Source organism: Phaethon aethereus (genome assembly GCF_964289735.1).
Source record: "Phaethon aethereus genome assembly, chromosome: 1".
Taxonomy (NCBI): domain Eukaryota; kingdom Metazoa; phylum Chordata; class Aves; order Phaethontiformes; family Phaethontidae; genus Phaethon; species Phaethon aethereus.
Window position 1 is genome coordinate 58,153,144 of NC_138575.1, and position 27,951 is coordinate 58,181,094.

Consider the following 27,951-nt stretch of genomic DNA (forward strand, 5'->3'; position numbering starts at 1 on the left):
TGCTTGTCCACTTCAGCCTGAAGACAACCAAAGACCAACTGCTCAAATACTTCATCCGAGCAGAGATGCTCTGCGCCGCATTTCCACCAGGCAAACCATGGGACATCTCTAGCTCTTCGTTACAGAGATACCAGGCAGGGGCTTTGCTGGATGCAGCCAGCCAAAGGGCAAGGTGGGAACACTGTGAGCACTTTTTAATGTCTTACAGCGCCAGGACAGCTTCGAAGGGCTCAGAAGTACAAAGTGCCCATGTTGAAAGCTGCCACATTGAAAGCTAAATCCCCATGACTTGGGGGAGATTAATGAAAGGTGGGAAAGGTTTGGTTTTGCTAATAGGTGTCCAAAATGCTCTGGTGTTCTGGATGAACAGGGTTTGGACCTGGTCAAACAAGCCAGGTACGCAGCAAAACCAGCTGCTTCCACTCCGAACTCAGGCAGAGTGATGGTGCTGCAACCAACGCTGCTGATGAAGCGGAATGACCAGCTGGATGGCTTACGTCCTGCTCGCCTCCAGGTCACACCTATGCAGAGAGTCAGGTTAGCAGCAAGGGAGCAAAGGGCAGACCAGTGGGATGGGGAATGTGCTTGACACCCCTCTAGCACCATTTCATTCTGCCCAAGTCCGAATCCATTTTCTTGGCAGAGTCTATGAATCGACTCCACAAATCAACAGCCCAGTGTGGGTGCTAGAGGCAAATGTATGTGGGATATAAAAGAGCATTTAAAGCCCACCCTTGGTCACCCACTAGGAGTAGCACCCTAAAAAATGAGCAACCATCCCTCATCCTTTGTGGGGCACCTTCTGAGGGGCAGGTTGGTGGTCCAGGATGGACATTCCCCCATCACATCCAGCCGTAGAATCATACAATGGTTTGTGTTGGAAGGGACATTCAAAGGTCACCTAGTCCAACCCCCCTACAGTGAGCAGGGACATCTTCAACTACATCAGGTTGCTCAGAGCCCTGTCCAACCTGACCTATTTCCAGGGATGGGACAGCTCTGTTTTGGGAAGATGAGCTGCAGTGCCAGTGCAGCTGGACCCTCAGCCCTCCAGTTTGTAGTGGTTCCCTTACCACTGTCTGCCAGGTTAGGGCAGGCAATGAAACACCCTCCAAATGAAGCACCTCTCAGTCTGTACAGGCTTTTTCACACAGGTTTGCACGCAGAGCCCCTCCAGCAAAACCTCCAGCCTTAGCTTTTATTTAACCTGCAGGGACTGGAGTTGGGGAGGTGGAAGGTCTCTGGGAGTTGATTAAGCATGTTCAACACTCAGATAGGCCCTCCTTAATTATTTCACTCTAGCTGGGTAACTCTAGCTCCGCTTTGCCCTTACCCTGAAGAGACGCTCCGGTGCCAGCCCCCATGTTGGTGAGTTTCTGGCATGGGCCAAGCCGGCCAACATCTCCCAGAGACGTGGCTGGTCCTGACGGTGCTTATCCATGTGCCAGAACTGCAGTAAATGGAGAAAAAGAAATAATAGCATGAGTATCAACAGCCCCAGGCAGGTTCTACCGAAAGTCTTATTTTCAGTTCCTCTTTCACAGAATAACTTTAGCATCTACATTGGTTTTATTGTTTATTATTAATTCAACAGTAGCACACAGAGGCCCTGATTGAGTTTGGAGCTGTGCTGTACCAAGCACCATGTGAACACGCAGCAGGACGCAGCCCCTGAAGAACACATGATCGGCCTGAGAATGTGTCCCTGCATGAAAGAAGTTGTTTAATGCCTTTTTCTTATTTTGAGATATATGCAAAAGTAATGGGTGCCAACGCTAGCAGCAAAACCTGTTTTATCTTTATTAATTTTTAATTTTTTTTTTCTTTCTTGTTACTGGGTTTCTTCACATCGCCTTACATCCTTTGCAAACTGTGATGAAGATTTGCCGAGTGCCTTTTGACTCAGGGGTCATTACAGCTTCCTGTGAATCTGGAGCTATTTAATAAAACCAGTTAAAACACCACACTGGGGTGCTCTGGCGAGGGAGGAGCTCACTCCCAGCGTGGAACAAGCACATTATTTTCCTGGAAACACCTAGCCAGTTCAAGGAGGAAGACTGCAGTAGGGCACACTTTCTGACATGATATACATCTGAATGATGACACAGGGACATCGTGGTTTTGCATAACGTGATGACAGAACCGCAGCTAAACATCTTTGTAAGGAGCTGCTGTATTTTATCACGTTCCTCCTCTTTCCCTTTGCTTTTTTGAACTACAACATCACATTATCGGTTATGACGTGTGAGTGTAGGCACTTACATTTTCAACAAACCCCGCCACGTGCTCTGTATGTTTTCTTTTTCCCGTGACCCGGCAGCACCAGCACAGCCCCGCCCCACGGCCGCCTACGGACCCGTAGCGCCACACGCGCACCGCCCCAACGACCTCTCGCGAGACCAGCGGGCGGCACGCACCTGCGCACACGTCACCGGGGGCGGGGCGCCTATAAAAGCCGCGCGCGCGGGAGGTTTCGGCCCTTCCGGCCCGGCGTGGGGACAAGATGGTGGGTGATGCTGGTGGTGGCGTCGCCCGGGCCCGGACGCGCCATCCTTCGGGGATCGGCGCCATCCCGCCCCCGGTGGCTGCCCGGCCCCGCTCCCGCCGCGCCATGGGCCCTGCGGGAGGCGACGCGGGGCTTATTTCGGGTCTCGGCCCCGGCAGGCGTCGTGGGCGGGCGAGATTTTGCCCTGGGGACGCCGGCCGGACCTGCTTGGTGCCTGGGGGCGCTCGGGGTCTCGGTGGCGGGCGGCTGTGGGGGCTTGGCAGGAGGGCGCCTTACTCGTGGCGGGGTTTGATGTCGCTTTTTTTAGCGGGGAGATGGTGCTCTTTAGAGAGGTCCCGGCAGTAATGTCTGTTTGACCAGGCCGTCAGGTCACAGGCCCGCAGGTCTGCGTTTGCGGGCCAGGAGAGCGGTCAGAATGAGGCTTCTTGGTACGTTTCTGCAAGCGCAGTGAGGCCGTGGCGGGGGGTGCGAGCGCACGGAGTAGTCAGTCGAATAATGCAGTTCACCGCTTGTCGTCTATAGGATCAAGTTTTTTTAAAGGAAGACATTTCTTAGTTACTGGTTGTTAGGCACCGTGTTCAGTTGTACAGTATTCTCCTTAAATTTGGGCTTGAGATTAGATGGGTAATTCTTAGTTGGGCTAAAAGTTCTCTGGGTAGAACCCAGCCTTACTTGGCTCTCCGGTTGCAGAGGGAGGCTGCAGGGCTGGTAGTTGAGAACATCTTAGATGGCTCAAAATGTGGATGTTGAAATCCTGCTTTACTGCAGCTTTTAAAACATAAATTTGTTTTTATAATGCTTGTTTTCATAGTGTTAGTGATCTGTTGACATACCATAAAGTTATCTGTACTTCTCCATTTCTAGGCTTCTGGGGTGCATTGAAATTCTGTTGGCATGCTGTGGCCAAACTACAGCTTGTATGGTTCCCTAACCAGAGTGGGACTTGGTGGTGTCTTAAAATAAGCTTTAATGGGAGGGGCCGTCAAGGAAATCTAGGAAGGACATACTTGGGGCATGATGATTACATTCTTAAAACACTCTAGTGGACTTCAGAAGCCAACCAGCTGATAATTGTGAAGAATTTATAGAATGCAAAATGTCTTGTTTCAGGACAAGAAGAGAATTGGCCTTGTCCTTTAAGTGGGCATAAGCGAATCTTTATAGCAAACACTGAATGTTTATTTTCTCTCTAGTCTCACCGCAAGTTCTCAGCTCCAAGGCATGGGTCTCTGGGTTTCCTGCCCCGCAAGCGCAGTAGCAGGCACAGGGGAAAGGTGAAGAGCTTTCCCAAAGATGACCCCAGCAAGCCTGTCCATCTCACTGCCTTCTTGGGATACAAAGCTGGCATGACCCACATTGTTCGTGAAGTCGACAGACCTGGATCCAGTATGTATTAATGTTCCTCTTAATAGAGGAGGTGGTTTTCTTTATGAATGGCGAAAGATGACCTGTTTGTTAGTAGCTCTGGATTTTAGTCCTGGCTTGACTTTACCCTGTTCAAAGTCCTTGAGTGGGTGGAGTATAAAGCGCCCAAACCCCTCCCACTTCAATGTGAGTGATGTCCCAGTGGCAAGACTTCATGTCTAGCAGGGGCTGTCTTGTTAACAGTCCTGTTTTGAGATGCACAGTCACCTGATGGTTTGGTTTAGGTGTATTGTAACAGGCTACTTGTGATGCCCTCTTCTCGAGGGGCAGACATAAGTAAATTGCCTTCAAGCTTTATTTTGCTGAGTCCTCAATGCAGTTCTGTTGCTCGCTATCATCCATTTTGCCTGTCAGGCTTTGTCTGTACTTCATACTGAGCCAGCCTCAAATTTTTGCAAGGCACTAAATTAAAACTTGTCGTTGGTCATTTTACCATGCATCATTTTGGCCTTTGTGAAAAGAACTTGACTCATTTAACCTTTCACATGAAGCATTTGTGAGTGAGCAAGAACAGACAATGTTTAGTAGCTGATGCTGGTGTTAGTTGTGCTGTATTTGTCTTCATCCAGAGGTGAACAAGAAGGAGGTGGTCGAGGCAGTCACTATAGTGGAGACTCCTCCCATGGTCATTGTGGGCATTGTGGGCTATGTGCAGACTCCTCGTGGTCTCCGCAGCTTCAAGACCATCTTTGCTGAGCACATCAGTGATGAGTGTAAGCGTCGCTTCTACAAGAACTGGTAAGAGAGCAGGGCTTTTGCTTGATACCTTAATCTCCTGCCGTGGTGTATTTTTTCTGCTGGGTTACAGGTTATGCTAGTACAGCTTTTTGAAGAGGCTTTTCAGCAATTAGTATTTGGCCTTGATGAACTGGCCTAATAATGGGACAGGCTGTAGGAATGGCTCTTGGGAGAGTGACTGCCTAATGTTAGTTAGTGGCCGCCTTGGTGTGGGCATGACAGTGTTGGTTTTTGCCTGAGATGTCTTTAACAGGCTACATGTGATGATACTTCGACGGGCGGACATAAGGAAATCGCCTCTGGCGCTTGTTGTTGAGTGTCGAGTCCTGACTGTAGCCCTGTTTTCTCAGGAAAGGGGAAGACAAGTGCCACTTCTGATTACTGTTCCAGGCATTATTGTTGTGATTCAAAGTATGCACGTTTGCCTGAGTGCGGCTCCAGTGTGTCTAGAGCTTACAGCCTGTTTATGAACTTTGCAGGCCCAGAAGTCTGAGTAGAGCAATAATGATCTCAAGGGCGTTACAGTAATGACCTTACTGTTGGGCATAGCTCCGGCTTGTGAGGGGGGAAATTACAGTATTCTAAAGTGGATAGCAGTGACCTGACAATTGCTTTAAAGATCTGTTTTTTCTGTTATTGACATCTCTCTACAGTCTTCTGTACTGTGACTGTTAATGTGCTTTGGAATTCATGGCAGCTCCGCTCAGCTGTGGCAACTTTGCCTCTGTCTGATGAGCTCCAGGCTCCGCTTGCCAGTGGAAAAGAGTTCTTAGAAGCTGGCAATGAGCCGAAACCAGCTGAGGTGGCAGCTCCTTCCGCTCATCCCCACTTCCCAGGGGATTGATGAAGGGCTTAGCCAAACCTTGTCTCTGCTCTGCTCCTGAAGGCACAAGTCCAAGAAGAAGGCCTTCACCAAATACTGCAAGAAGTGGCAAGATGAGGAGGGCAAAAAGCAGTTGGAGAAAGATTTCAATAGCATGAAGAAATACTGCCAGGTTATTAGAGTCATGGCTCACACTCAGGTAAGTGCCTGCAGGACTCAGATGTACACTGGAAACAGCTAAGAGCAAGCATAAAGCCTGATCCATCTCTGGAGGGAGACTTCTACCCTCCCCTGCAGCCTGATGCTAACTGTTCAGCACAGTACAAATACTAGCTCTCTTCACTCTGTACAGAGCGGGTGCTCACAAGGTGCTTGAGGAACCTTGAGGGCAACTGCTTCAATCTTCTGAAGCAGTGTCCAAAAGACTGAACCATGGTAGGAACTTCTTGGACTCAGTCCTTTGCTCATACCATGTAGACCTGGGGTCTCTTAATTCCAGGTACAAATTAAACCAGGCTGAACACTTAACTCTGGGGTTCCTGTGTTCAGCGTTTCAGGCTGTGTTTTATAGGGACTGCAAACACTCGGAGGCTTTTGGTGACTTCTGTTCCTCAGCTGGAGGAGGTGCATGGCTGAGTGGTGTCATGGTATCTCCCTTAGCCATCAGTGCTCTGCCACACTTGGGAAATGTAGCTAAATCTGAGTTCGCTGTAAGTGCAGTAAGATGTCTAGTTATGACTGCTAATCTTACTAGAATTTGTTTCCCATACTAGACAGCAAAGGTAATATTGCAGCTGCTGTTGTAAGACTTGTATCAGTCCCTCTGTGCTAAATACAGAAGTAACTGTAAATGTGACCTTACCCAAAGTGTCTTTCGCTGTAGCAGGCTTTATCATAACTTGGTTTGGGTTGGAAGGGACCTTTAAAGATCATCTAGTCCAACCCACTGCCATGGGTAGGAATGTCTTTCACCAGATCGGGTTGCACAAAGCCCTGTCCAACCTGACCTTCAACACTCCCAGTGACAGAGCATTCACAACTTCTCTGGGCAACTTCTGCCAGTGTCTTACCAGTCATACTAAAAAATTTATGTCCAATGTAAATCTACCCTCTTTCAATTCAAGACCCTTGTTACCTACTGTTCTTCCTGGATGGAGTTTGACTGATGGCTGTAGGCTTAGAGACAATTCTCAGTTCCTGTGGCTGGCATATAACTGCCAGATACTGTGACTTGTCATTTAAGCTACAGCACAGCCTTAAAGCAGGGCCTTTTACTTTTGTGTGTTGAAGATTTATATCTTGGAAAAGGATATGTTTAGTTAGAAAAGCTGATTAGGCTGGGTCCAGAACACTACTGGGGTAGTCAATGAAAGGTCCATCTTGAAAGAGCAGGAGCTGAATTTCATCCTTTGTTTCCTAGATGCGTTTGCTTCCCCTAAGACAGAAGAAGTCTCACCTAATGGAGATCCAGGTCAATGGTGGCACTGTTGCTGAGAAAGTGGACTGGGCCCGGGAGAAGCTGGAACAGCAGGTTCCTGTGTCAAGTGTCTTTGGCCAGGATGAGATGATAGATGTCATTGGAGTCACCAAGGGCAAAGGATATAAAGGTAAATGCATGGAAGTTCTCATCCTTGTGATTGGGATAAAGACTTCAATGAAATCCAGCCTTGAGTTTCCCCAAGTGTGTGGGCTAAGAGCAGAGGAGGTAAATCCATACTGCTGTCACGGTTCAATGATGAGACCATGGAATAAGCACTGGGCACAGTGCCCGACATCCATGAGGAGTCATTCCATGCTGCCTTCCTTCTGAGAACACAACCCAGTGACAGCCAGGGAAGGAGGATGGGTGGTTCTGAGGCAGGGTGCTGGGATGCTGTGTCTGGGCTTCCCTTTTGTTGCCTGTGGACAGCAGCTTGAAAGGTAACTTAAACTCTAGTTGAACAATTTGGTGACACCTCTGCTTGACAATAGTTAGCAACACTGTTTGCTTCTTGTTTCAGGTGTTACCAGCCGTTGGCACACCAAAAAGCTGCCCCGCAAGACTCACAGGGGCCTGCGCAAAGTGGCCTGTATTGGTGCATGGCACCCCGCTCGTGTGGCTTTCTCTGTGGCCCGGGCTGGTCAGAAGGGGTATCACCACCGGACTGAAATCAATAAGAAGGTTTGTGTCTCTGAACTGCTGGGAGGAAATGGGAGCTGGGCACGGTCACTTACTGCATGACAGTGAATAAGTGTGGAGAGTTCTGCTTTGGACACTTTGCTCTTTGATTGCAATCTTGGAGGCAGTAACCATAGTCCATTATGTTGGATAACCACAAAATCCTTGTATGGCCACATGTTTTCAAAGTGCAATAGACGTTTTTCTCCAACCTTATGTAGAATTGTTTGTGTTTTGGCTGATGACAAGCCCTTTCTTTGTTTTGCTAAGTAGAAAGTCTTGTTATTTTTAGATCTACAAGATCGGCCAGGGTTACCAAATCAAGGATGGAAAGCTGATAAAAAACAATGCATCAACTGACTATGACTTGTCTGACAAGAGCATTAACCCTCTGGTGAGTTGTTGCAGCTGTGTGGTGAAAGTCTGGTTGTGAGCTGCCATCTTAAGAGGCAAATGGGCCTGGTGCAAGTTGCAAAATGCATGAAGAGCTCTTGAGATAGCACTCAGCTGCTGTGGGAGGTGGTGTTGCATAGTCATTCTCAGTATTGACTTGTGTAACTTGCTAATTGCATTTGATGTGTGACAATAGTATAGAGAGATGTTACAAACCTAGAAATTATACTTGTAAATAAGGAATAACTTAGGGAGAGCAGCTTTTGCTGTTTTGTCAGCATCTTGTTGCTGCTGTTCTTAGCAAAAGTCTTACAGCAGCTAGTAAATTGTTATATCAAGAAACTTGACCAGTGAAAGGTAATACTGGGAACGGGATTTCAGTAAATGTGGGAATGGCTGAGACCCAGAAGTGCTGTGAGAACATTGAGCTTTAGGCAGGCATGATCGCTGGTCCTGCTTTGTAGGGAGCACTAACTGTTCTCTCCTTGCTCAGGGAGGTTTTGTCCACTACGGTGAGGTGACCAATGACTTCATCATGCTGAAAGGCTGTGTTGTTGGGACCAAGAAGAGGGTCCTAACCCTACGCAAGGTGAGTAGTGTGGCCTGTGGTCAGATGGGCTGGAACAGCTTAAGTTGGTTGCACTGCCTCTGGTACGGTGCTGCTGCTTGCTGCTGTGGGGATTCATGTAGCCAGCTAGAAAGAAAAGTCTAGAAGAGTGTTGGGCATGTGCACACAAACCTGCCTTTTATCAATGCCCTCGGGAGTAGCATGAGGTTCTTTCCTCAGTTAATTCAGCCCTGGGCTGTTTGCAGTGAAGGGTGTGCTTTAGGGTTGAGAAGTCCTGTGGACTGTAAGGATGCTGGAGGGCAGGCTTGGGCTTGCTCGCTGATGCTTGTGTGGGCTAACCAGTCTTTGGCCAGCCTTGAAGGCCAAAGGTGCTGGCTGGCCTATTGGTAAGTGCTCCTTGCACATAATAGCAGCGGAAGCATGAGGTCAGAGTGACTTGGAAGTGGTAAGGAGAAGCAGCCAGCATACTGGCAGGCTGCAAGCTGCTGCTGCGTACTCACCTGGCGTCTCTCTTGTAGTCCTTGCTTGTGCAGACCAAGCGCCGAGCCCTGGAGAAGATTGACTTGAAGTTCATTGACACAACCTCCAAATTTGGTCACGGCCGATTCCAGACAGCTGAGGAGAAGAAGGCTTTCATGGTAAGGACACTTTCTGAAGCTGGCAGCTTTGTATTGCATATCTCTGTATTGCCTTTCAGCTAAGGGCAGTTGGTAGCTTGACCTTTTGATTACCACAGGGCCAACATTTCTGTGAAACAAAGTGTGTAGCTTCAGTTGAGAGGGTTCATTCTGCCAGCTTGGTTATAACCACAGCAAGGGCTGGGGTCTCCCTTCCCCTGTGGCAGGCAGCCGTTGGTGCCTGAGGGGTGTTGCCATGTTTGGGCACAGGTGGAAACAAACACAGAGCAGTATCTGACACCCATGGGGGGTGGCTTTGCAACTGCATTTCTTGTGAGAGCAGCTCTGAGTGATGGTCCTCACAGTGGGTTGCAGGTGGCATTCTCAATCTGTCACTTGCTGGAGAAAGCAAGTGGGGAGCCTGGGGTGTGAGGCCCTTGCTGAATGGTGCTCTGACCCAGCTGCTTGCGGGCTGCACAGGAGCTTCTCCACAAGGTGGCACCAGCATTTCTTCTGTTACGTATGAAGTCATCGGTTTGGTGTGGTGTGGCTGCTTCAAGTTCAGCTTTCCCCCAAAACCTGTAGCTGTGGGGATGGGGCTTGGGATTTCCAGCTGGCTGCAACACTGAGGGCTGCTTTTGCCTTAATTTCTTTGTAGCAAGAGGAGAAGAAATGACAGTGTTGTAATTGGGATGTGATATGGTGTTGGCTACAGGCTGCTGTTTACATAGTTTCTTTTCTTTTTTCCCAGGGACCTCTCAAGAAAGATCGAATTGCAAAAGAGGAGACAGCTTAATGTGTGGAACAGTCCTGTGGCCTCTGTGCTCTCAGACCAAAAAATAAATATTTTAAAGAAATTAATTTGGTCTCTTTGTTGATACGTAGCTGTGTCAGGTCTGGTGCTATTGCTGCAGGCCCTGTGTGTGGGATCAACCAAACTGAAGCAGTGTGTAAAGCTCAAATTCATGAGCATCCAACTTGTAACAGCATCCTGTAATGAGAAGGAAGTTGTCATTAATGTTTTTGGAGAGCAAAGGTTTTTGGGTCAGAGGAAGTCCCCTCTAGTTGTGTGAAATAGCAAAGCAGCAGGAGCCCTACATTTGTTTGCAGTTGCTGATATATTATTCTGTATGTTAATCCTCTGCCAGGTGGCTAGAGAGCTCCTTTGAATCAAGCTGGTTTTGGAATTAATGAAACTACTTCAGATTGTTGAAACATCACTAAATTTTGGGTAGGTGGCTGATGCTGGCTGTTGTTGCCATGGCAACCCTCCAGTTTCTGTCTGATGGACAGGATGTAACCTGCATGCTGTTTGCTAAGGCAGCTCATTGCTGTTCTGAGAGTAAATTCCAACCTCTGCAGCACATCTGTGTTCCCGAATCCATTTCCCATCCCTGCTGGAAAAGCTGTGCATGGTGGCTGGGAACAGGCCCACCTGGGAGGAGAGAAGGGTGACTTCTGCATCCCACCCTCCAAGGAGGAGGGAGAGCTGCAAATGCTGCTGGTGCTACCTTCCTGCATGGCTCAAAGTGATCATCGGGTCCTGGGGGGGGACTTTCTGGCTGGTGGTCCCAGCCCTGTTCCCTGGCGACGGGCAGGGGAGACGCGGGGCCTGCGTGCAGAGGCTGGCTCTGCGCACAGCACCAGACCTGACTCAAGCATGGTGGCTATGGGAGCTGAGGCCTTATACCAAGAAAGGCAGTGCTAGTGCTTGTCTGCCTCCAGCTGCAGTAGTGAGGTCACCTGCACTGCGGCCTGTAGTCTGACTGAAGGCTGTTGTGTAAATTTAGATAATGGTGCTGGCATATCCTTCACTCTGTAATTGGAGACATGGCAGTGATTGAGGCAGTAACTCCAGGTCTACACACCAAAGATGGACCCAGATTGATCCTATTTGCTCTAACTGAAATGAGAAAAGGTGGATGTAGAGAATAGTTCCTGTGGTGATGCGTGAGAACATTCTAAGAGTTAAAAGGTGGTAAGAAGGAGGAAAAACATTTACCTTGTTTCCCTAGAAACCAGACTCCATGACTGCTCAGGCTGGCTGGCTCCCTGTCAGCCTCATTTAACACATGAACCTGCTGCCTGATTTCAGCCAAGTGTAACGAGAGAGGTTTTGCTCATTAGTTTTATTTTTTTTTCCCCCCCACAAGTCACAAATCAGCACGTAGGTAGAGAAGAGCCCTAAATTAGGATTTCCCCCAATGCAGGGAAGTGGCACTTCCAACCTTGGTCTAGCTTGTGGCCACAGTTTTAAAAGCAGCTCCCCAGACTGAGGCTTTCCTGCTCGTTAGGGAGCCTTAGGTGGTCTTTTTGCTTGGCTTGGAGATGGGCATTTTAAACCATGTATGTGCTAGCTGGCTAGCAAGCACTTGGTTCTAAGCCAGCCCTGCTGACTACTGCTGCTTCAATCAAACCAGTCAGGGGGAACTGGGATTATTGTGATAAATAGTGACTTGTGGAGGATGAGCATTCATGATGAGCTATGTGCCACCTTGATGAAAATCTGTTAAAAGCACCTCATTTTGTCAAATCGGCCCTTGTGGTGAGGGCTCTGGTGGAGGCTGGGGAGCTGGTGAATGTGTTTTGAAGTGGCAATGGTAGCAGGGGGGATTTTTAGTCAAATTAGCACCTAAGAAAGAAGGAAGCAGTCCTGAAGGAACGCTGTCCTTGCTGAAGATGTTTGGTGCATGTCTAGCAGGAGGAGCTGCTTCAGCTTGGGACCCAGTGCCAGACTTTGGTTTGTTTATTCTTGAAGTGATGGTTGCTGACTGATAAAACACTGGATCGGGGGAAAACCCCACAAAAGTGGTTTTTAATTCTTTTCCATCCTGGGGATAAGAGGACACCCAACGTCAGGAGGTGGCGCTCCTCCCTCTGTAGATGGTGTGCGGGACACTTGTCCCCAAGGGCTCACTGGTGAGGCTGGCCTGGAGAAGAACCTTGCTTAGCTGATGTCAGGTAACCCAGGGCTACGTGGTCCCTCTTGGCCCCTCCGAGGGCTCCCTAAAGCCCCATGATGCCTCCCAGGCATTTTGCTTGGGAGCTCTTTGGATCCAGGTTTGGGAGGTCCCTGCCAAGCCATGCGGGTGGAGGGCGAAGCTGGGAGACACTGAGCTGGTTTTGGCAAAGCTTCCTGCTGCTAATGGCTGGGTCCACCTGGCAGCCCTCATCCCCCCAGCCTTGCAGCTCCTGTAGAGCTTCTGTCCTCTGGTTTGGGGACAGTCCCCAGTGCAATAGGTAGCAAACAGTGCAGGTCACACATTGGTCCAACAGCTCCCGAGAGCTCAGAAACTGGCTTTAGGGTGGCTTTTTTTTTTTTTTTAAACCACCTTCTCTTGACCTTGAGCTCTTTCTCTTTGGCACAGTCGTCTCATCCCCTGCAGCTCCCCGAGCGCCGTGGTGGCACTGCGTAAGCGCATCTTCCCTGCTCCAAAATGGCCAACGACACCCCTGTCTGTTCAGAAAAGATCCCATGCCCCGGTGACGCTTGGACCAACCTGAGACCCACGGGAGGACAGGCACGGCCCTGATCCTGCCGAAACAGTGCTGGGCACCGTGGGAACGTGCCCCGTCCCAGCTGGTGCCCAGAGGGCTGCGGCTGGGAAGCGGGGCTGGGTTTCACCCCCGGCACCCGGTGCTCCCCAGCTGCCAGCAGCTCAGGGGCTGGGACCCAGCGCTCCTGGGGCGGGGGGGCCGCTTTTCCAGCCTTCCCTGGGCACATCTGGCTCTGGCGCTGCCTCTTTCCCTTGCCGGAGATGAAACGAGATGCAGCTGCGACGCTGGAGCGGAGACATTAGAAGCGCATGAGGATGCCGGGGGGGCGGGGGGGGGGAACAAGTTCAAGTTGGAGGTCTTGGCTCCCGCCACCAGCTTCACAAGTGGCCCAGCTGACGCCCCTGCCTCCCGCCCCAGCCCCTGCCTTTGATCCCAGTGACAGGCAGGGAGCTTCAAGTATGCTCGATGGGGGAGAGGGGCTGACGAAGGAGCCCCAGGGGAGCCACGGCCGGGTTCACGCGCCACGCGGCAGCTTTTGTGCTGGAGCAACTCCGCTGGGCTTTTCCGAGCACAGCGTGTGTTTGATTTGCAGCCCCCCGGCCCGAGGACTGCTTTCGTACCTGACAACTCTCTGGCTTCTCACCAACGCTTAGAAGTGCCTGCAGGACCTGGGGGGGATGGATGCGGCGGTGAGATGGGTCCCCACGGAGGTCAGGCCCTCCCTGCATGGGGCCTGGGGGTGGTGGGCAGCCCTGCTCCAGGACCCGAAGCCCCCCCGTCCCCATGGCCACCACAGCCTCCCTGCTCGGTGGGTCTCAGTGGTCCCAGTGCAGCGCTGCTCCCCGACCGGGCACAGGGCTTACGGGAGCCCACATGGCTTTTGGGAAGTCCTCTCATCCCACCCAGCCTGGCGCTGGGGAATCACGTGTTTCTGTGGTGCCCACTGGGCACGGCGGGTAAGACCAGATTTATCTCCTGCTGCCTCCCAGCTTCCCCAAAATGTGGTGCGGGGCTGCCCTCCCTTCTCGGTGGGATCAGCCGCCGTGCCAGGGTCCTCGGGACTCCCAAAGTGTTGCTCCAGAGGCAGCGCTGGGGCTCGGCCCCCCGCCAGCCCCGAACCCCCCCATGCCAGGCGGCACTCTCGGTAGCACGTGCGGCACCGGATTCAAACCCCAGGATTGAAGCAGGAAAAGGCGTACGCCTGGGTCTGGCCCGGTGCCCTGAGGGATACAGGGACACTTCTCCGAGGCTGTTCACTGGGCTCAGGCTTTGCTTCATGCCCAGCCACCACATTACAGGGCTTTTTAAATATATTTTTTTAACTTCTTTCTTGGTGCCAGCAACAGTGGAGCCAGCACGAGCCACTCCTGCTGCACACAGCCGTACCTGTGGCCGATGGAAGAGGCTCCCGCCACGCACATCCTCCCCCAGAGACAAATCCCCCCGCAGCTTTGCGGCCGGAGCCGTCTGCCATGCACTCGGCTCCTATCCACCACCGCGTTCGAGGGCTGGATGGAAACCGAAGTTCATTTTTCCCCTTGGGAATAAGCCAGCAACCGGGGCCGTGGCAGGCCGGGTCGGCAAAGGGCTGTTGATGGCGGGAGGTATTTATAATCTTTGTTTGGTTCCAGCAAGGCTGGACGCCCACTCCCGCTTCCCTCCATACAATAAGATCAAACAGCTCCGGGACATTTCCTCGCTCTTCGCAGATGAAATCCCTGCATCTGCCTCCCCGCTCCACCCTGCCCGGGGCTGCAGCCTCTTCCTTCACTTGAAGACTCGGGGGGTCGTTGCTGCTGTTTCTGCTGCCCCAAAATGGGGGATTTGCTCATTTTTCCCCACCCTCCTCTATTTTCAGAGCTCGTGGGCAAGAGGTGCAGGGGGACTGGGACTGTAGCACCTTCCCCAGCTTGGCTTCATCCCCTCTCCCACTTCTGAGGGTCCTCCGTGAAGACGCGTGCGGGGTCTGAGGGTTCCTGTGCAGGCGGTGCCCATGGATGTCACTGTGTCCAGAGGCAAGAAAGCAGGAGTACGCCTGCTCCTGGCGAGGGGAAGGTGTCTGGCAGGAGTTTTTTTCTCTGTCCCACACCTCCCTCCTCTTCCTTGGTGCCTGGCCCTAGTGACGAGCAGGGAAAAGGGGAGGGTGAGGTCCCAGGAGCTCGGTACAGCTGCGCTGGTTGGGTTCTCTGTGTCACCAAGTGACATGAGGGGCTGACATCCTGGCTGTGGGCACCTGCTGCTGCTGACCCCATCCCAGCCGAGACCTCTCTCCCTGCTGCTTCATCGGGGATCTCCACAGACCCTTTCCCCAAAGGCCGTCTTACTCTGGGGATCCCTCCCTGGGGCTCACGGGTGGCAGACCTCAACCACCACTGCCGGGGCCGCAGGAGGGACAGTGTGCAGCAGCCCTGAGGAGGTGACACCGCGCACGGGCAAAGGCCGACCGTCCCCCGCACTCTGCATGGGGTGGAGCAGGTGCCCCCCGGCACCCGGCCACTGGCAAGCAGAGGAGGTGGTGGGCGAACGCTGGCTCAGCTTCACCCTCCTGCCCTCCGAGAGGGGCTTCCCTGTGGGGCAGGAGTAGACCCCGAGGACGCTGGCCAGTCAGCGGGAGCGGCGGCTGGCCACATCCCAAGCCGGGCTGCGCTGTCCTGTCTGTCTCTCGAGCAGGTTCCCGCATCCCTCTCCCAGCAGGCGCCTTCCCCAGGTGTCCCTGGTGCCGGGGGGCTGCTGGCGCGGTGGGGGGGGCCCGGCTGCGGGCAGGGGCTGCGGCTGCTTTTCATGTCCCTCCTCCCAGCCTGGCTTGCGCTCGCTCTTTCAGCAGGTCCCTGTGATCTTAGGGGTAATTACGGGTGTCAGGTTCGGGGCAGCCAAGAGGGGATTTTGGAGGGGGGGATGTGGCAGGGAGCAGCAGGGGGACAGTGCGGGGCCGGGGGAAGGACAGAGCGGGGTGGGTGCTAGCGGGATTTGGGTGCCTGCCCTGCTCCATGTGGAGGTGCCACGGCAGCCCTTCGCCCCATGCAGTCAGGTGCCAGCTCCCTGTTTCAGGGTCCGCAGCTTCCCCCCCACAACCACACGCAGCGCCTGCGGGGACCGGGACGCTCCAGCTCCGCTAGCAGTGGCTCCCGGTGTGCAGCCTGGCCCCCTCCTTTGCTGCGCACAAGCAGCTCCCGCCCAGCACCAGCCAGGACCGGGGAGGGAGCGTGAAGGGTATGAAAGCTGCAGCCCCAAAGCGGTTCCTTTCCCTTGACGACATGTCTTTCCCCCTCCATCGCATGCTGCTTTGCTTCTTGTGCCCCAGAGTGAGCCGGACTTCCACAGCGTCTCCTCCTGGAGCACGCCGGGGGGTCAGGCTGTGCTTGGAGGGCCAAAATGCACACATCCCCCCCGACTCCGAGCTTTTGGCGTCTCTTCTTCAACCTGAGCCTTCCTTCCAGAGGGAAGCCCTAGGTAAGGCCTTCCCATGCCTCCTTCCTCCTCCTCCTTGTCCCTGGGGCACGGAGCTGGGTCTCCCCGGGGTGGGGGCATGGGACAGGTGCCAGGGGCTCAGCCGCCGGAGGAAACGGGGGAGACGGCGGCGAGGCAGGGACCCAGGTGCGAACCCGCGCAGGTAGCAGGGCCGTGACTCAGCCTCCCCAGAGAAAGCACCGCGGTGCCTCAGCCACTGCACAGCCGCAGCCGGGAGGGCTCCGGCGGGGAAACCAGACAAGCCACCAGCCTCGCTGCACTCAGCCTCCCTGGGGTTGTTGGGGTGCAGGAGTGCTGAGTTCCCAATTTTTTTTAATTTCCACGGGGCAAAGCACCTCTTTCTCTTGGAGCCCTGAGCAAGATGTGTACCCCAAAGCTTTTCCTCCCCTCCAGCCCGCCTAATGTCAGAGTCCGATGGGGCCCAACCATGGAGATCCCTTCTCCTTGTAGGCAGCCTTCCCTCTTCCTCCTCTTCCTCTGCAAAGAGTTAAATCTCTCTCTTCAGTTCAGAACTTTTCCCCTCCTTCCCGCCCCCGGGATAATGTTTAACGAGCCCATTGCTAATTAAATATCGATGACCTCAGGCAGGTTTTGTTATTGTCTGGAAACACCTGACGCATGTGTCACCAGAAAGAGTTTTTCTCGTCTCAAGTACACCGGCAACCCTTGAACTTCTGTTGGCTTTTCCCTTCCCACCCCACCACCAGCCGCCCCTGCCCACGGGCACCAGGGCTGAGGGTTGAGGATTCACTGGCTGCCTCATGTGGGCTCGTCATTGCCGCTCCGAATTGCAGGGGACAAGCGTGATGGGAAGGGAGGGTGTATTCCTCCTCCCCTCTCCCAGAGCAGGGCCACTGCTGCCTCCCCACCGGGCAGGCTCAGCTTGAACTTGGTGGACCTTCTTTTTCTGGGCTGGAATCTGTTCTTTCCCACCGCATGGAAGCCTGGGGACAGCCTGGCTGGGAGCTCAGCTTTCCAAAATGACCTCCTGGGCTTTCCCAGGGGAGCAGCAAAGCCCCACAAAGGAGAGACATGTCCTGTCCCCTCTTCCCCTGTCTCTCAAAGCAGACCTGGGGCAACACCACCAGGCTGAGCAGGCTGGAGCTGAAACCCTTAAAGGCTGAGATGGAGAACAGGATAGAGAAAAAAGGGGCAAAAAAGAAAGATAGTGAGAAAGGGAAGGCTGGGAATGGATTGGAGATGTTCTGGGAGGGAGTTATGAGTCCATCTTAGACAAGACCGACTTTTACAGAGGCAGAGACATATCTAGATGTGTTTGGGACAACTGGCCTCCTGAGCTGGGTGCGTGGAAGCGGAAGGGACTCCTCAGGAATCTCATGGCAGCTGAGGTTTCTTGCTGGCTCTGCCAGCCTTGCAAACAGCCTCTGAGTCTTGCTGCTCAAGGAGGTCTCTCAGCCCTGCAAAAGTTCTCGAGGCTGGTTTTCTTCATGGCCAAGAGCTGAGGTTTCGCTGACATAATTTTCACACTCCGCGGTATAAATAGCCAACCTGAAAAACAAAGGAAAACTCCCCACAAAGCCCATGTAAGGCAGAGCTACGGTTGCACCATTTATTTATTCGCTTGCCGTAGCTATTTCCTGCCTCTGTTGGTCAGAGACCTCCTGTGTTGGCCAAAAGTCAGCTTTTCCTCCCTCGCTGGGAATTTATGGGTCAGCAGCATGGCCGGTAACTGGGGGATTACAACCCCCTGGCCCTGGCAGGACAGACTCACGCCTATGGTTGGCCTCTGTCCTACTAGTTGCTCTGAGGTCCTGTGCATCTGCTCGGTATCTACAATGTAGGGTGGTGGCCATCTCCCCTTGGAGCAGCAAGGTCAGGGCTAAGGCTGGAGGGGTCAGTAAGGCTGGCGGGATCAGCAAGGCTGGAGACAGCGTCCTACTCCAGCTTTGCTTTGCAAGACTGATGTTTGCCGGCTGTTGAGTGAGGCAGGCAGGACTTCTTTGAGCTCCTCCATCTCCAGGACATCTCTTGTGTTGCACCACCTCTGAGGTGCCCACAGCCCCGGTGGGAAGCAGATGCCCCATTACAGTGGGGCATGGTGGCATGCTTTCCAGGCCATAAAGCCAGGGGGGATGTCGCTCGGGTGATTTTTGTCACGCAGAGTCAATTTTTGCTGTCCCCCAAGCTGCAGGCCCCGCCGTGCAAGGCGAAGGGAGCACTCGGTTAGGGATGAGCGAGCACCTGTGAGGGGGAGGGCGGCGCAGACACCCGCGCGTGTATGGACCCGGCTTGTTCAACAAGCCAGTGCGAGGCTACAAACACATCTTCTCTGGGCTCCAGCTGCGATCCTGCTCGGCAGCTCCTTCCCAGCGCTTGCTGCTGCCTCCAGACCTGCCAGCGGATCGGTCCGTGCCTGCGCTTCCTAGCTTGCTTCAGGCAACGTCAGCCAGGCTCGCTCAGGCTCCTTCTTCCCGTGCCTCAGCTGCGCCGGCCATCTTCGCACGAAGCGAAGCAGATGATGTCCCCCCCACGGCTCCTCCAGCACGCTGGGAGGGCGGCAACTCCTCGGCCAGGAGCGGTGGCCGGCAGCCAGGGATGGGACCTCCTCCAAAAACACAGCTAGATCTGGACGAGGCTTTTGGGCCATGGGCGAGGGTTCCCCAAATTTCAGACCTCCGTCTGGGATGCTAAGCAATCCCAGCTCTCCCTTGGGCGTGCCCAGGGCGGATGAATGGACGTGCGGGTCCAGAGCTACTGCTGCATGGAGCATGTCTGCAGGCATTACATCCCTCGGTCCTGCCTGCAAGCCAGAGCTGCCTTCAGCTCTGCTCACGGATGAAGCCAGATCGCCATTGCCCTTTGCTGCTCCCCGAAAACTCTCTGTCCCCTGGGCGGGTTGGCAAGGGAGAGCACGGTGTGGTCCCTGCTGCTCTGCTGACCACTGGTGGGGTCAGGAGCTGTCGTGGGGACAGTGTCAGAGCTGCTGTGCCTGGACACCACGGCCAAGGTGTGGGGATGGATGGACCTGCTGGTGGGCAGCGGGTCACCCAGGATTTCCCCCTTCTGGCTGCTCATTCCCCTGCCTGAAATTTCCCTTGTGCGCCAGCGGCGCCAGGGGACGAGGAGGAGGGGGTACCAAAGGTTGGCGTGAGCTGGCCAGGGCCCCCACTCAGTCTGGCTCCGGGGAGGGTCCCATCCAGCGGACTGTCTCCTCGGTCATTGTTATCAGAGTAATTCTCCAGCAGCTCGAATCCTGTTTTTGTGCCGGTGTTGCCTGGCTCTACGGGAGCGAGGGGGGAGAGAGAAACACAGGAAACGGCAGCGACGGAAGCAGAATCATCTCCTGGAGGGAGCGAAGAGCCACTGACGCCACCGACGCCACCGAGGGGAACAAAGACGGAGATTCAGAAGGGCTTATGCACGGGCTTGTGCTGGAGACGGCCCAGACAAGTCGTCTCAGTTCCAGTTTATTGCACAGCTCCTGCCCCAGACGCTGTGCCTCCGTCTCCCCCAGCCCGAGACCCTCGCGCCGAGTTCTGGGGTGCAAGCAGACCTCGGGGGAGCCCTGGGTGGGGAAAGGAGGAAGCAGTCGGCCAATGCCGAAGTTTTTGGCACGGAGAAGCCCCGGGGAGGGCAACCCAGGGGGATGTCCTCTAGCCCGGCACCAGCTGCTGGCGCAGTGGAGCGAGGGCAGCTGTGGGAACAGAGCAGCGCGCAGCAGTGGCGTGGGTGCCAGCCCCGCCGCCGTCTCAAAGCTCTCCCCTCCGCCACCCCGAAATGCCAGGAGGGCTGTCCCCATGCCCCGCATGCACAACGGGCCCTCTGTCCCATGGGCACAAATGGAAACTTTGAGTAAAAAGGCCAGAGGGTCTCACTCGGGGCCGGGAAGAGCGTGCAAGCCTCTGCCTTGCAGAGTCACGAACAGCCCCCGTCCATGTCCCCATCCACTGCATCCTTTGTGTCCCAAGGAAGTCCCCATGTGCTTCCTCTCCTGAAGATGTGGGCAGCAGTGCTGCATCTTGGGTGCCACGGGCTCTTCTGCGTGGCCCTGGGGCAGGAAACCTGCTCTCCCAGTACAGGGCAAAGCCCTTGGGTCTCCCAGCCCCTGGTCCTGCAGGATGCAGGCATCCCAGCCAGGCTGGGCTGGGGAGCTCGTTAAGCCCTGGCCTCGTGCTTAGCAGTGGAGGGTAACGACACTAGTTGCAGCCTTCTCCTCGACACGCTTGGCCCAGGAAATTCCCCCCATCCAGTCCCTGTATCCCTAATTCCAAGAAAAGGATGTGTACCACAGCTGCCTGAGATGAAGACCCTCCTTTTCTGCGTTATGGGGGGCAGCACACACATCTCAGACCTTTCTGTGGTTGAGGAGCAGGAGCCAGTCCCAGCCCCATCAGACGCAGACCCTCTCGGCCCATAACCCCATCCCCATGGCACTGCCTGCTCCAGAGCCATGGGGAAGAATTTCCCACCAGTGACGCCGTGAGGCTCAGCGCTGCTGTGAGAGCACGGGGGACCGTGGAGCCATGCGGGGTGGCACTGCTGGGGGGAAGCTCACAGCATCCCTATCCCGCTGCCTGCGGCAAGGGCAGCACAGCCAGGATGTTGCTGCTGCCTGGAGTGCTGCTATTCCCAGGGTGAGCCTTCGTGAGCAGTGTTTGTGGATGAAACACGAGCGCCAAAATGTCACTGGCCCCTTATCTGCAACATATCCGGGTCCTTTTGGTACCCACTCAGCCTCCAAAAATAGCCCCAGCAGAGGGAAAGAATATGTCCCTAAAATAGCACTGCCACTCGGGCTCGCCAGCGCTGGAGCTGACACCTGGTCAAGTGCCCATGGCGGCTTTGCCGGGAGATTTCGGGTCTATTCTCCTGTGCTTTCCCAGCCTAAAACTGCAGCCGCAACCTCACCACGCTGGGAAGTGGGCAGGTGCTTTGCAACCTTTCCCCAAAGCGGCACCAGCTGCCGCCCGGCTGCTCTGTGCCACCCCGGACCACCGCCGGTGGGTGATTGCCCTGCGTGGGTCCCAGGTGGGAGCCCTCTGCCCACGCTGCCCATGCGGGGCAGGGAGGTGTGAAGCCGCGGAGCGCAGCGAGGGCCAAGTGCGTCACCCCGTAGGACACAGCCAGCGATGCGGGAGGAGCTGGCCGCCTCTCCCGAAAAGGAGAGCTGCCGAGGAGGAGGAAGCCGGGAGGAAGGAAGGCCTTGTTTGTCTGTTCCCAGAGTAGTGCAGGAACTGCTATATGAGGAATTACCTGACCTCACTTACATCTCCGGATGCTCTTCACCGGCTTCACCCCCTTTCCCCGTTCGAGCCTCCCCCCAGCTCCTGCGACCTTGCCCTTCGCCGTGCTGCTGCTGCCGCCCCTCCTCTGGGCTACCCCCGCACCAGCAGCTGGTTTCCGCCAGGCTGCGAGTCCTCTTCTGCCTCCTTATGCTCCAAATTTATCGGCATCTGCTCTTCCTCCTGGATTCTCTCCCTGTTCGTGGAACCCGGAGCCCAGCTCTGCCTGGCAGGCAGGCCATGGCCACAGGGCTCTGATGACTCAAGGAGGCAAGGAAAAACGTGGCAGGTGGGATGCTTTGTGGGCTCCCAGTTATGGGGAGGATGCCACAGGTGCTGGGTGGCTTGTGGGATGCTCTGTGGGACCCAGCTTGGAAACTGGGCACTCAAGAAGTGGGAAATTTGGGCTCTACATCTATCCCTGACACATGCTGGCCTTCTGCAGCACATTCAGGTCCTAGATATCTTGGTTTGCTCCCTGTGCAGCCCCTGCCTCACTCAGAGTAGCACAGACGGACTTGTCAGCATCTGTGAAGGACAAGTGGTTAAGACCATGTTGCAAAGGTTTCATGCTCTTTGTAGACTATTGCTTCCTCTCTTGCTCGGCCCTTTAGGAGGTCTAGGCAAAGATGTTTATGCAGAATACAAAAGGTTTGAGGATGTGTGTTGGTTAGCGAGGGTTGGAGCCCAGCATGAGACAAATGCTGATCTGGAAGCAGAATCCAGCCCTGCTGCTCTTCGTATTGAACGGTGGTTCCTGGGGCAGGTGGTGGAGGGGGTAAGGCTGCCAAGGACAGGAGGGCTGGGAATCATGAAGCTAAGATGCTCCCAGGGAGTAGGATACAGCCAGGGGCTGGTGTATCTTGGAGCCAGAGATGGAGGCACATTCTGCTGCAGACCAGACCTGGGGGCTGTCACACGTGTCCCGGAGCAGGGCTGGGAAGGGAAACATGGAAGGGCAAGCAGAGGGAGGGGAGATCAGCAATGTCACGTGCTGAATGGAGGTTACAGCAGGGATGTTTTCAGGATCGGGAAAGGCTTCTCTTTCATGGACCGTGCTGGCAAGGGAACAGATGCTCAGAGTACCTCCAGGGACAGAGGTGCCCCAAAAGCAAGCTTGAGGGATAGAGGGCAATGGAAATAGGTTGCTGAGGTACACCAGGGAGAGCTGAGGAGGTAGGGAGTGGCAAAACCTCCCCACCCTGTGTAAGGCTTTGTTTTCCTCCAGGGAGGACCTGTTCAGCTGGAGACTCTCCATTTTTTTGCAAGCTCATAGCACTACATCAACCCATGGTTAAATTAGGGACCGAGACCATTCCAGGCTGGAGGAGGGGGAAGAAGAGGGTATATGAGTCAAAGCAGCAAACATAGCACCCTCGAGGAGGCTAATTTCAAGATTGGGAAGGATCTTCTGAAATAACAGGTTATTTCTAGACTTAGGAAATGAACCAAGTAGCCCACTGGCCCAGAAGGGACCATGGGGAGGTCTCATGCCTCTGAATTCAACAGCCCGAGTTGAGGTCACCACTCATTGCAGAGAACAGGAACTCAGGGAGAGGAAGAGGGGACCGGATGCTCAGCCAAAATACCTTAAGAAGTGATGTTAAGGATATCCCCTCTCCTCCAGAGCCAAGATGTGACGGTACCTCCCCGGGGCTCCATGGAGAGCAATGATGAGGGGGTTGCTTGCAGCAGGTGTTCCCAGGAAGGGTTGCCCCACACCTTCCCTCCTCCTCCACTTCTCCTAGCCTTCCTCCGCTTGTAGCACTTGTTTCCTCCCACCCCGTTTTTCATTTTGAAATGAGAATTTGCGATTGAAACCTTCCAAGCCCACACAAACAGGATACACGTGGGTCAGGACTGAGCAGGGAGCAGCGTAGTGGCAGAGAGGTGATATTGCTGACCCGGGGGAGGCCATGGGGATCATGAGATGGGCTTTGGGAGGACTGGAAGTGTAAACAGGCTGATGTTGCAGCAGCAGGAGAATCAGGAGACCAACATGAACATCATACTGGGCCTTTCTTGTCTTTGAGGGACCTTGCAAGCACGTTATCCCATTTATTTCCACTGCATGTGCGTGGGAGTTTGTCATCGCTCAAATGAGCTATGATCCCCAGCGGTGCTTTCCCAGGGAGGCACGGGGAAGCCCCGTCAATGTGGCGACCAGAAGTCCCAAGAGGCCATGCCCATGCTTTTTGGCCTGCCTCTGTCATGCAGACAAGTCACTGCTGAAGGACTCAGGTCACCTCATGCAGGGAAGGTTGTATGGTCCCTCGGGGTCCCTCCACTCATCTGTCAGACAAATGGGACTGTCTGAATTTCAAAATCTTCAGTAGAGCCCAGTGAGCTGCCAATGGTTATCCACAGAGGGGAGGATGTGGTCATGAGTGGGGATGTGGCAGCACACGAGGAGAGAGACACAGCTTTCCTGGGCCCTGGAAAAGGAAGCCACCATCTGTTACCAGAAAGAATACCAATGGAAGAGCAATTTAATCTGATAATTTATCTGATCAAGACGGGTGACAGGCTACAAATTTCCCTCCTGGAGAGACCTTTGGAGGCACCTCAAGCAAGGATGCTCCTGACCTTGTCCTTTCAGCCAAGACCAAGTGCCAGAGCAAGAAGAGGGGTGGCAGGTCCCCAGCACCCTCCTTGCCACTCCCCGGGCTGCCCTCCTGTCTGCAGGGGTGCAGGTGAGACATGGCCCCACAGCACGGCCGGCTGGCTGCGGCCCTGAGCCCCCGAGGCCCTCGCTTGCCTCCAAGTGCCCTCTCCTCCGCAGCGTGTGGATTTCTAGCCCTTCCCTCCGCCAGGATGAAGCCATGGCATTGGCAGATCCAGGTGTGGATGGCAGCCCTCGGCGGCCAGGTGGGACACCTCTGCAGGCCTGGCTGGTGGTCAGCACCTGGGGGTTGTGGGAACCAGCAGCCAGATCACGTCCTCGAAACAAAGCACCCCATATCTGGGACGGAGGAGGGGTCCCACTGCAGCAGGCCAGGCTATGTGCAGACCTGCTTTCCGTCGCAAGTCAGCCTCCGCCAAAGGCCCAGCTTACTCAGGCTGCGCTTAATCCCGGCGGCTGCGTCATGCTTCCCCTCTCCCCACCCCCTTTTTCCCCTGAAGAAATTTTTGAGATTTTTTTTTTTTAATTGGCATTGTCCGTGTGATCCCTAGTTCCTAGCCAGGCAAAACAAGGCATGCATCTTACTGCAGACAGGATAGAGGACTCTTGGAGTTAATCGTTTTCTCCATTGTCTTTCAAATGTGTGCTGAGATGTCCGTGGCTGGGGGACCCATTGTGCTGCCTTCCTGCTTGTTTTTCCAACAGTCTCCAGTGAATAAAAGCAATGCAGAGCTTGTAATACACTTTCCATGACCTCTAATCTTGCTGTATGATCTATCTCAATTGCCAGGTCGAATACACTATTTGTTAACAGCAGTTCCACCTCCATCTCACCTACTTCTCCAAAACTCAGCCCCAAGCTTTCCCTGGCTGGCTCCAGTTCCCATTGTCTGGATCACCATCTCCTCTGCCCTCATCCATACTTTCTTCTCCCTCCTCCCTTCTTTCTGCTCTCCTGAGTGCTCTCTGCCCCTGCTTTCCCCTGAGCACTTGGTCTCTGGAGGTGTTGGCACAGGGGTGTGCTGTGGCAGGGAGGTGACTGATGCTATCAGAGGTGTGCCTGTATCTTCAAGACATGCTTCCTGAGGGCCATCCTATGTTCTCATCCCACCATGAGGGACCACGGCATCACCCCAACCCACTCATGGTGGGACAAGGGGGTAGTAACTCAGCTACCAGTGTTGGAAGCACAACAGGGAGACAAAGCAATGGCTGGAGGAGACTTCAGGGCGGACAAAGCCCTGGGTTTTCCTTCCCACCGTGGCTATGAGCTCACTCTGCTGCGTGGGCTTGATGAGATTCCCAGATGCAGAGGCACACAATGCGGCAGGGAAACCCTTGTTCTCCTGCAGTTATTCCACACGGCTCCTCCGGGAATGTTTGCCCTTCCTATCATTTTCCTGCCACGCCGGAAGCCCTCAGGTGTCCCTCGGCTAGGACAGCCACCTGGGCTTTGAGGATGAGTCAGCCTCTCTTCCCGTGCTCTCCTCAGCCTTCCCTTTGGCAAGGACTGGCAACAAACAGCAGGAATGAATCAGAGGCTGGGATGGCTGATGGACCAGCAGCCCATCCCCGGGCATCCTGCCATGTGTGTCCCAGCCGTGGCACCGCAGGGGACTGGGCACTGCCCATAGTTGAGTGGCATGGGCTGGGGACCATCTCCAAGTCATCTCACTGGGAACTGTGCTCAAGAGTCCCTTCCTAAAAGGACTGCAGTCTTTTCCAGTGCTAAAGGGCCATTCCAGATCCTGCCCTAGACAGAGGCAGGATCCCTCTCCTGCTCCAAGGGTTTGTGCCCACGCCACAGATAAAACATCAGCTCCATGCTTTGGCCTTCTTCCTCCATCATCCAGCCTCTTCTCCTTGTTTTTTCTCTCATCTGCTTCTTCGCACCAATGGGTAGACCCTGGCCTGGATGTCTATGCCCACCTCAAAGAGTTGGCAGGTTATTCCTCTTGAACTGCAAGAGCAAATGGCCAATCTCCCTGTTGTTGGCAAGAGGGTGTAGGCAGGAAGGTGTGGAGCTGGGCACCACCACAGCCCAAATCTCCAGCCAAATGTTCATCAGTCATATCTGCTGAGGAGGCAACCAGCAAGCCCAGTCATGCTCTGGGATTCCCGAGCGCTGTGCAGCTGAGCCTCTCTTGAGAAAATTGGCCACAGGCTGAGCCTCACTGGGTCCGACTGCTTGCAACTTTTCTGTCTTCTTCCCGTCTCCCAGAGAGCTCCCGCCGAGCCCATAATGTGCTCGCACCTCGCTGTGCCACATCGTTAGGAGAGGTCGCTGGAAGCATCACAGCCACAATAATGTGGGCTGGGGGAAAGGCTTGGCAAGCAAGATTTTCTGGACTGTGTCATGCAGGGCAGGGGAAAAGGGGGTCGGACTACACAGTCAGAGTGGCTGTCTTTGGATTTAGAAATGGCAGCTGGAAGTCAACCTCTTCTGCTGGAGATGGTTCAGGTAGTTACAGACGGGACTCGTGGTTTGGTAAGGCTGATCCTCTGGGCCTTTCTTCCCAGACCTCTGCTCATTTCAAACCCACCACATCTGTGGAGGCCGGAGATGGACTTGGGGCCTCTGAGAATTAAGAACGTGGCCTCGCTAGGCAAAGCTTGCAGGAGCCTCTGCTGGGTGGTAGCTGGAAAGACCACCACCATGCAGTGCAGCTGGAGGGCTCAAGGATGCCGAGGGCTAGGAGGGACTGACTCTCCTAAAGGTGTGCGCAGCCCAGACTAGAGCCAGTGTGGGCAGGCATTCAGATGTTCCCTACTCCCTCCCAGGTAGGTAGTGCCACAATGAAAAGCTACCCAAATATTCTGCCATCTTTATCAGCCTTGGCTTTACCGCCCATAATCTCACTCCTCTTTTCCGAGTCGCTGCTCAGGTTACAGCTCCTGATGGTAATCGATGGGGCGTTGCACAAGGGGACCCGAGGACATGGGTCAGACGGGGGGATGGAGAGGAGGCTGGGGTTGAGCTGCTCCCGTGGGGGCCCACTGGAGAGGGTGGCAGGCATGGGTACGTGCCTCTGGGGATGGACACAGGGGTGGCTGCGGCCGTCCCTTCTCGTGCTGGCAGCTCAGCGTCCCAGTAAGCTGCCTGAGACTCGAGTTTTGTCTGACAAAAGGCAAACAGAAAGGGGAAAATGAGAAGGAATTCCTCATCCGAGAGGGTTCTTATCATCTTTCCGCTTCCCTCGCCCTGGAGAGATACAGCAACTCAATGTCCTGTTGTTCCTCAGGGGCCTCTCCTCCCCTGCTCCCTGTGGATGCGACGGGGCTCCCGGCTGCCTGCACTCCCTGCTCCACAGCTCACCAGGGACCCCTTAGCACATGCTCCCCACCATGCCTGCACCTCTGCCCTCACCTGAGCGCCCACCGCAGCCCCTTTGGGTTTTGCACCCCTCATCAAACACACCGGAGATCCCTCAGGGAACAGAGCGCCGTTTGCTTTGCTTTGGGGGTGCGACGTCTTTGTGCCAGTCCCAGCACACGCTCAGCTGGGTAGCCAGCACGGGCAGTGCGCAGTGGCCCCAGCCACGTTATTCTGACACAACTCACCGCGACCTTGATCAGCGCCATGTAATTGAGGCTGAGAAATAAAACTCAGGCTCTTATCAGCCCTGCAATGAACCGCAGCACACTTGCACAGTGACCAAAGCCAATTAAATCTCCAGCACAAGCAGAGCGGGTCGAGTTTGCCAGCTGAGGATGGGAGGGAGGTAGCCGTAGGTGGTTAGATGTCCCCGAAGCAGCGAGGTCCTCAAGGGAAGGTAGAAAAGCTGAAATAGCCGATGCCGCTGCATGCAGGAGAGGCAGAGATGGCGGAGACCCGTGCTCCATTCTGGCAGCAGCAAGAAGAAACTGCTGGCCAACACCATCATGAAATCT

At 54.5% G+C, this 27,951-nt stretch overlaps 1 protein-coding gene across 1 annotated transcript; it reads left to right on the forward strand.

The window, feature by feature from the left end:
- Nucleotides 1-1,362: 1,362 nt before the first annotated feature.
- Nucleotides 1,363-10,089, forward strand: RPL3 (ribosomal protein L3; the record flags this gene model as incomplete). Its single annotated transcript, XM_082014577.1, has 10 exons — nucleotides 1,363-1,368; nucleotides 3,700-3,892; nucleotides 4,501-4,669; nucleotides 5,556-5,691; nucleotides 6,913-7,099; nucleotides 7,493-7,653; nucleotides 7,943-8,044; nucleotides 8,537-8,632; nucleotides 9,130-9,249; nucleotides 9,980-10,089. 10 exons carry the CDS (start codon nucleotides 1,363-1,365, stop codon nucleotides 10,022-10,024), a joined length of 1,215 nt encoding a protein of 404 aa, XP_081870703.1. The 3' UTR covers nucleotides 10,025-10,089.
- Between the last annotated feature and the right edge of the window lie 17,862 nt (nucleotides 10,090-27,951).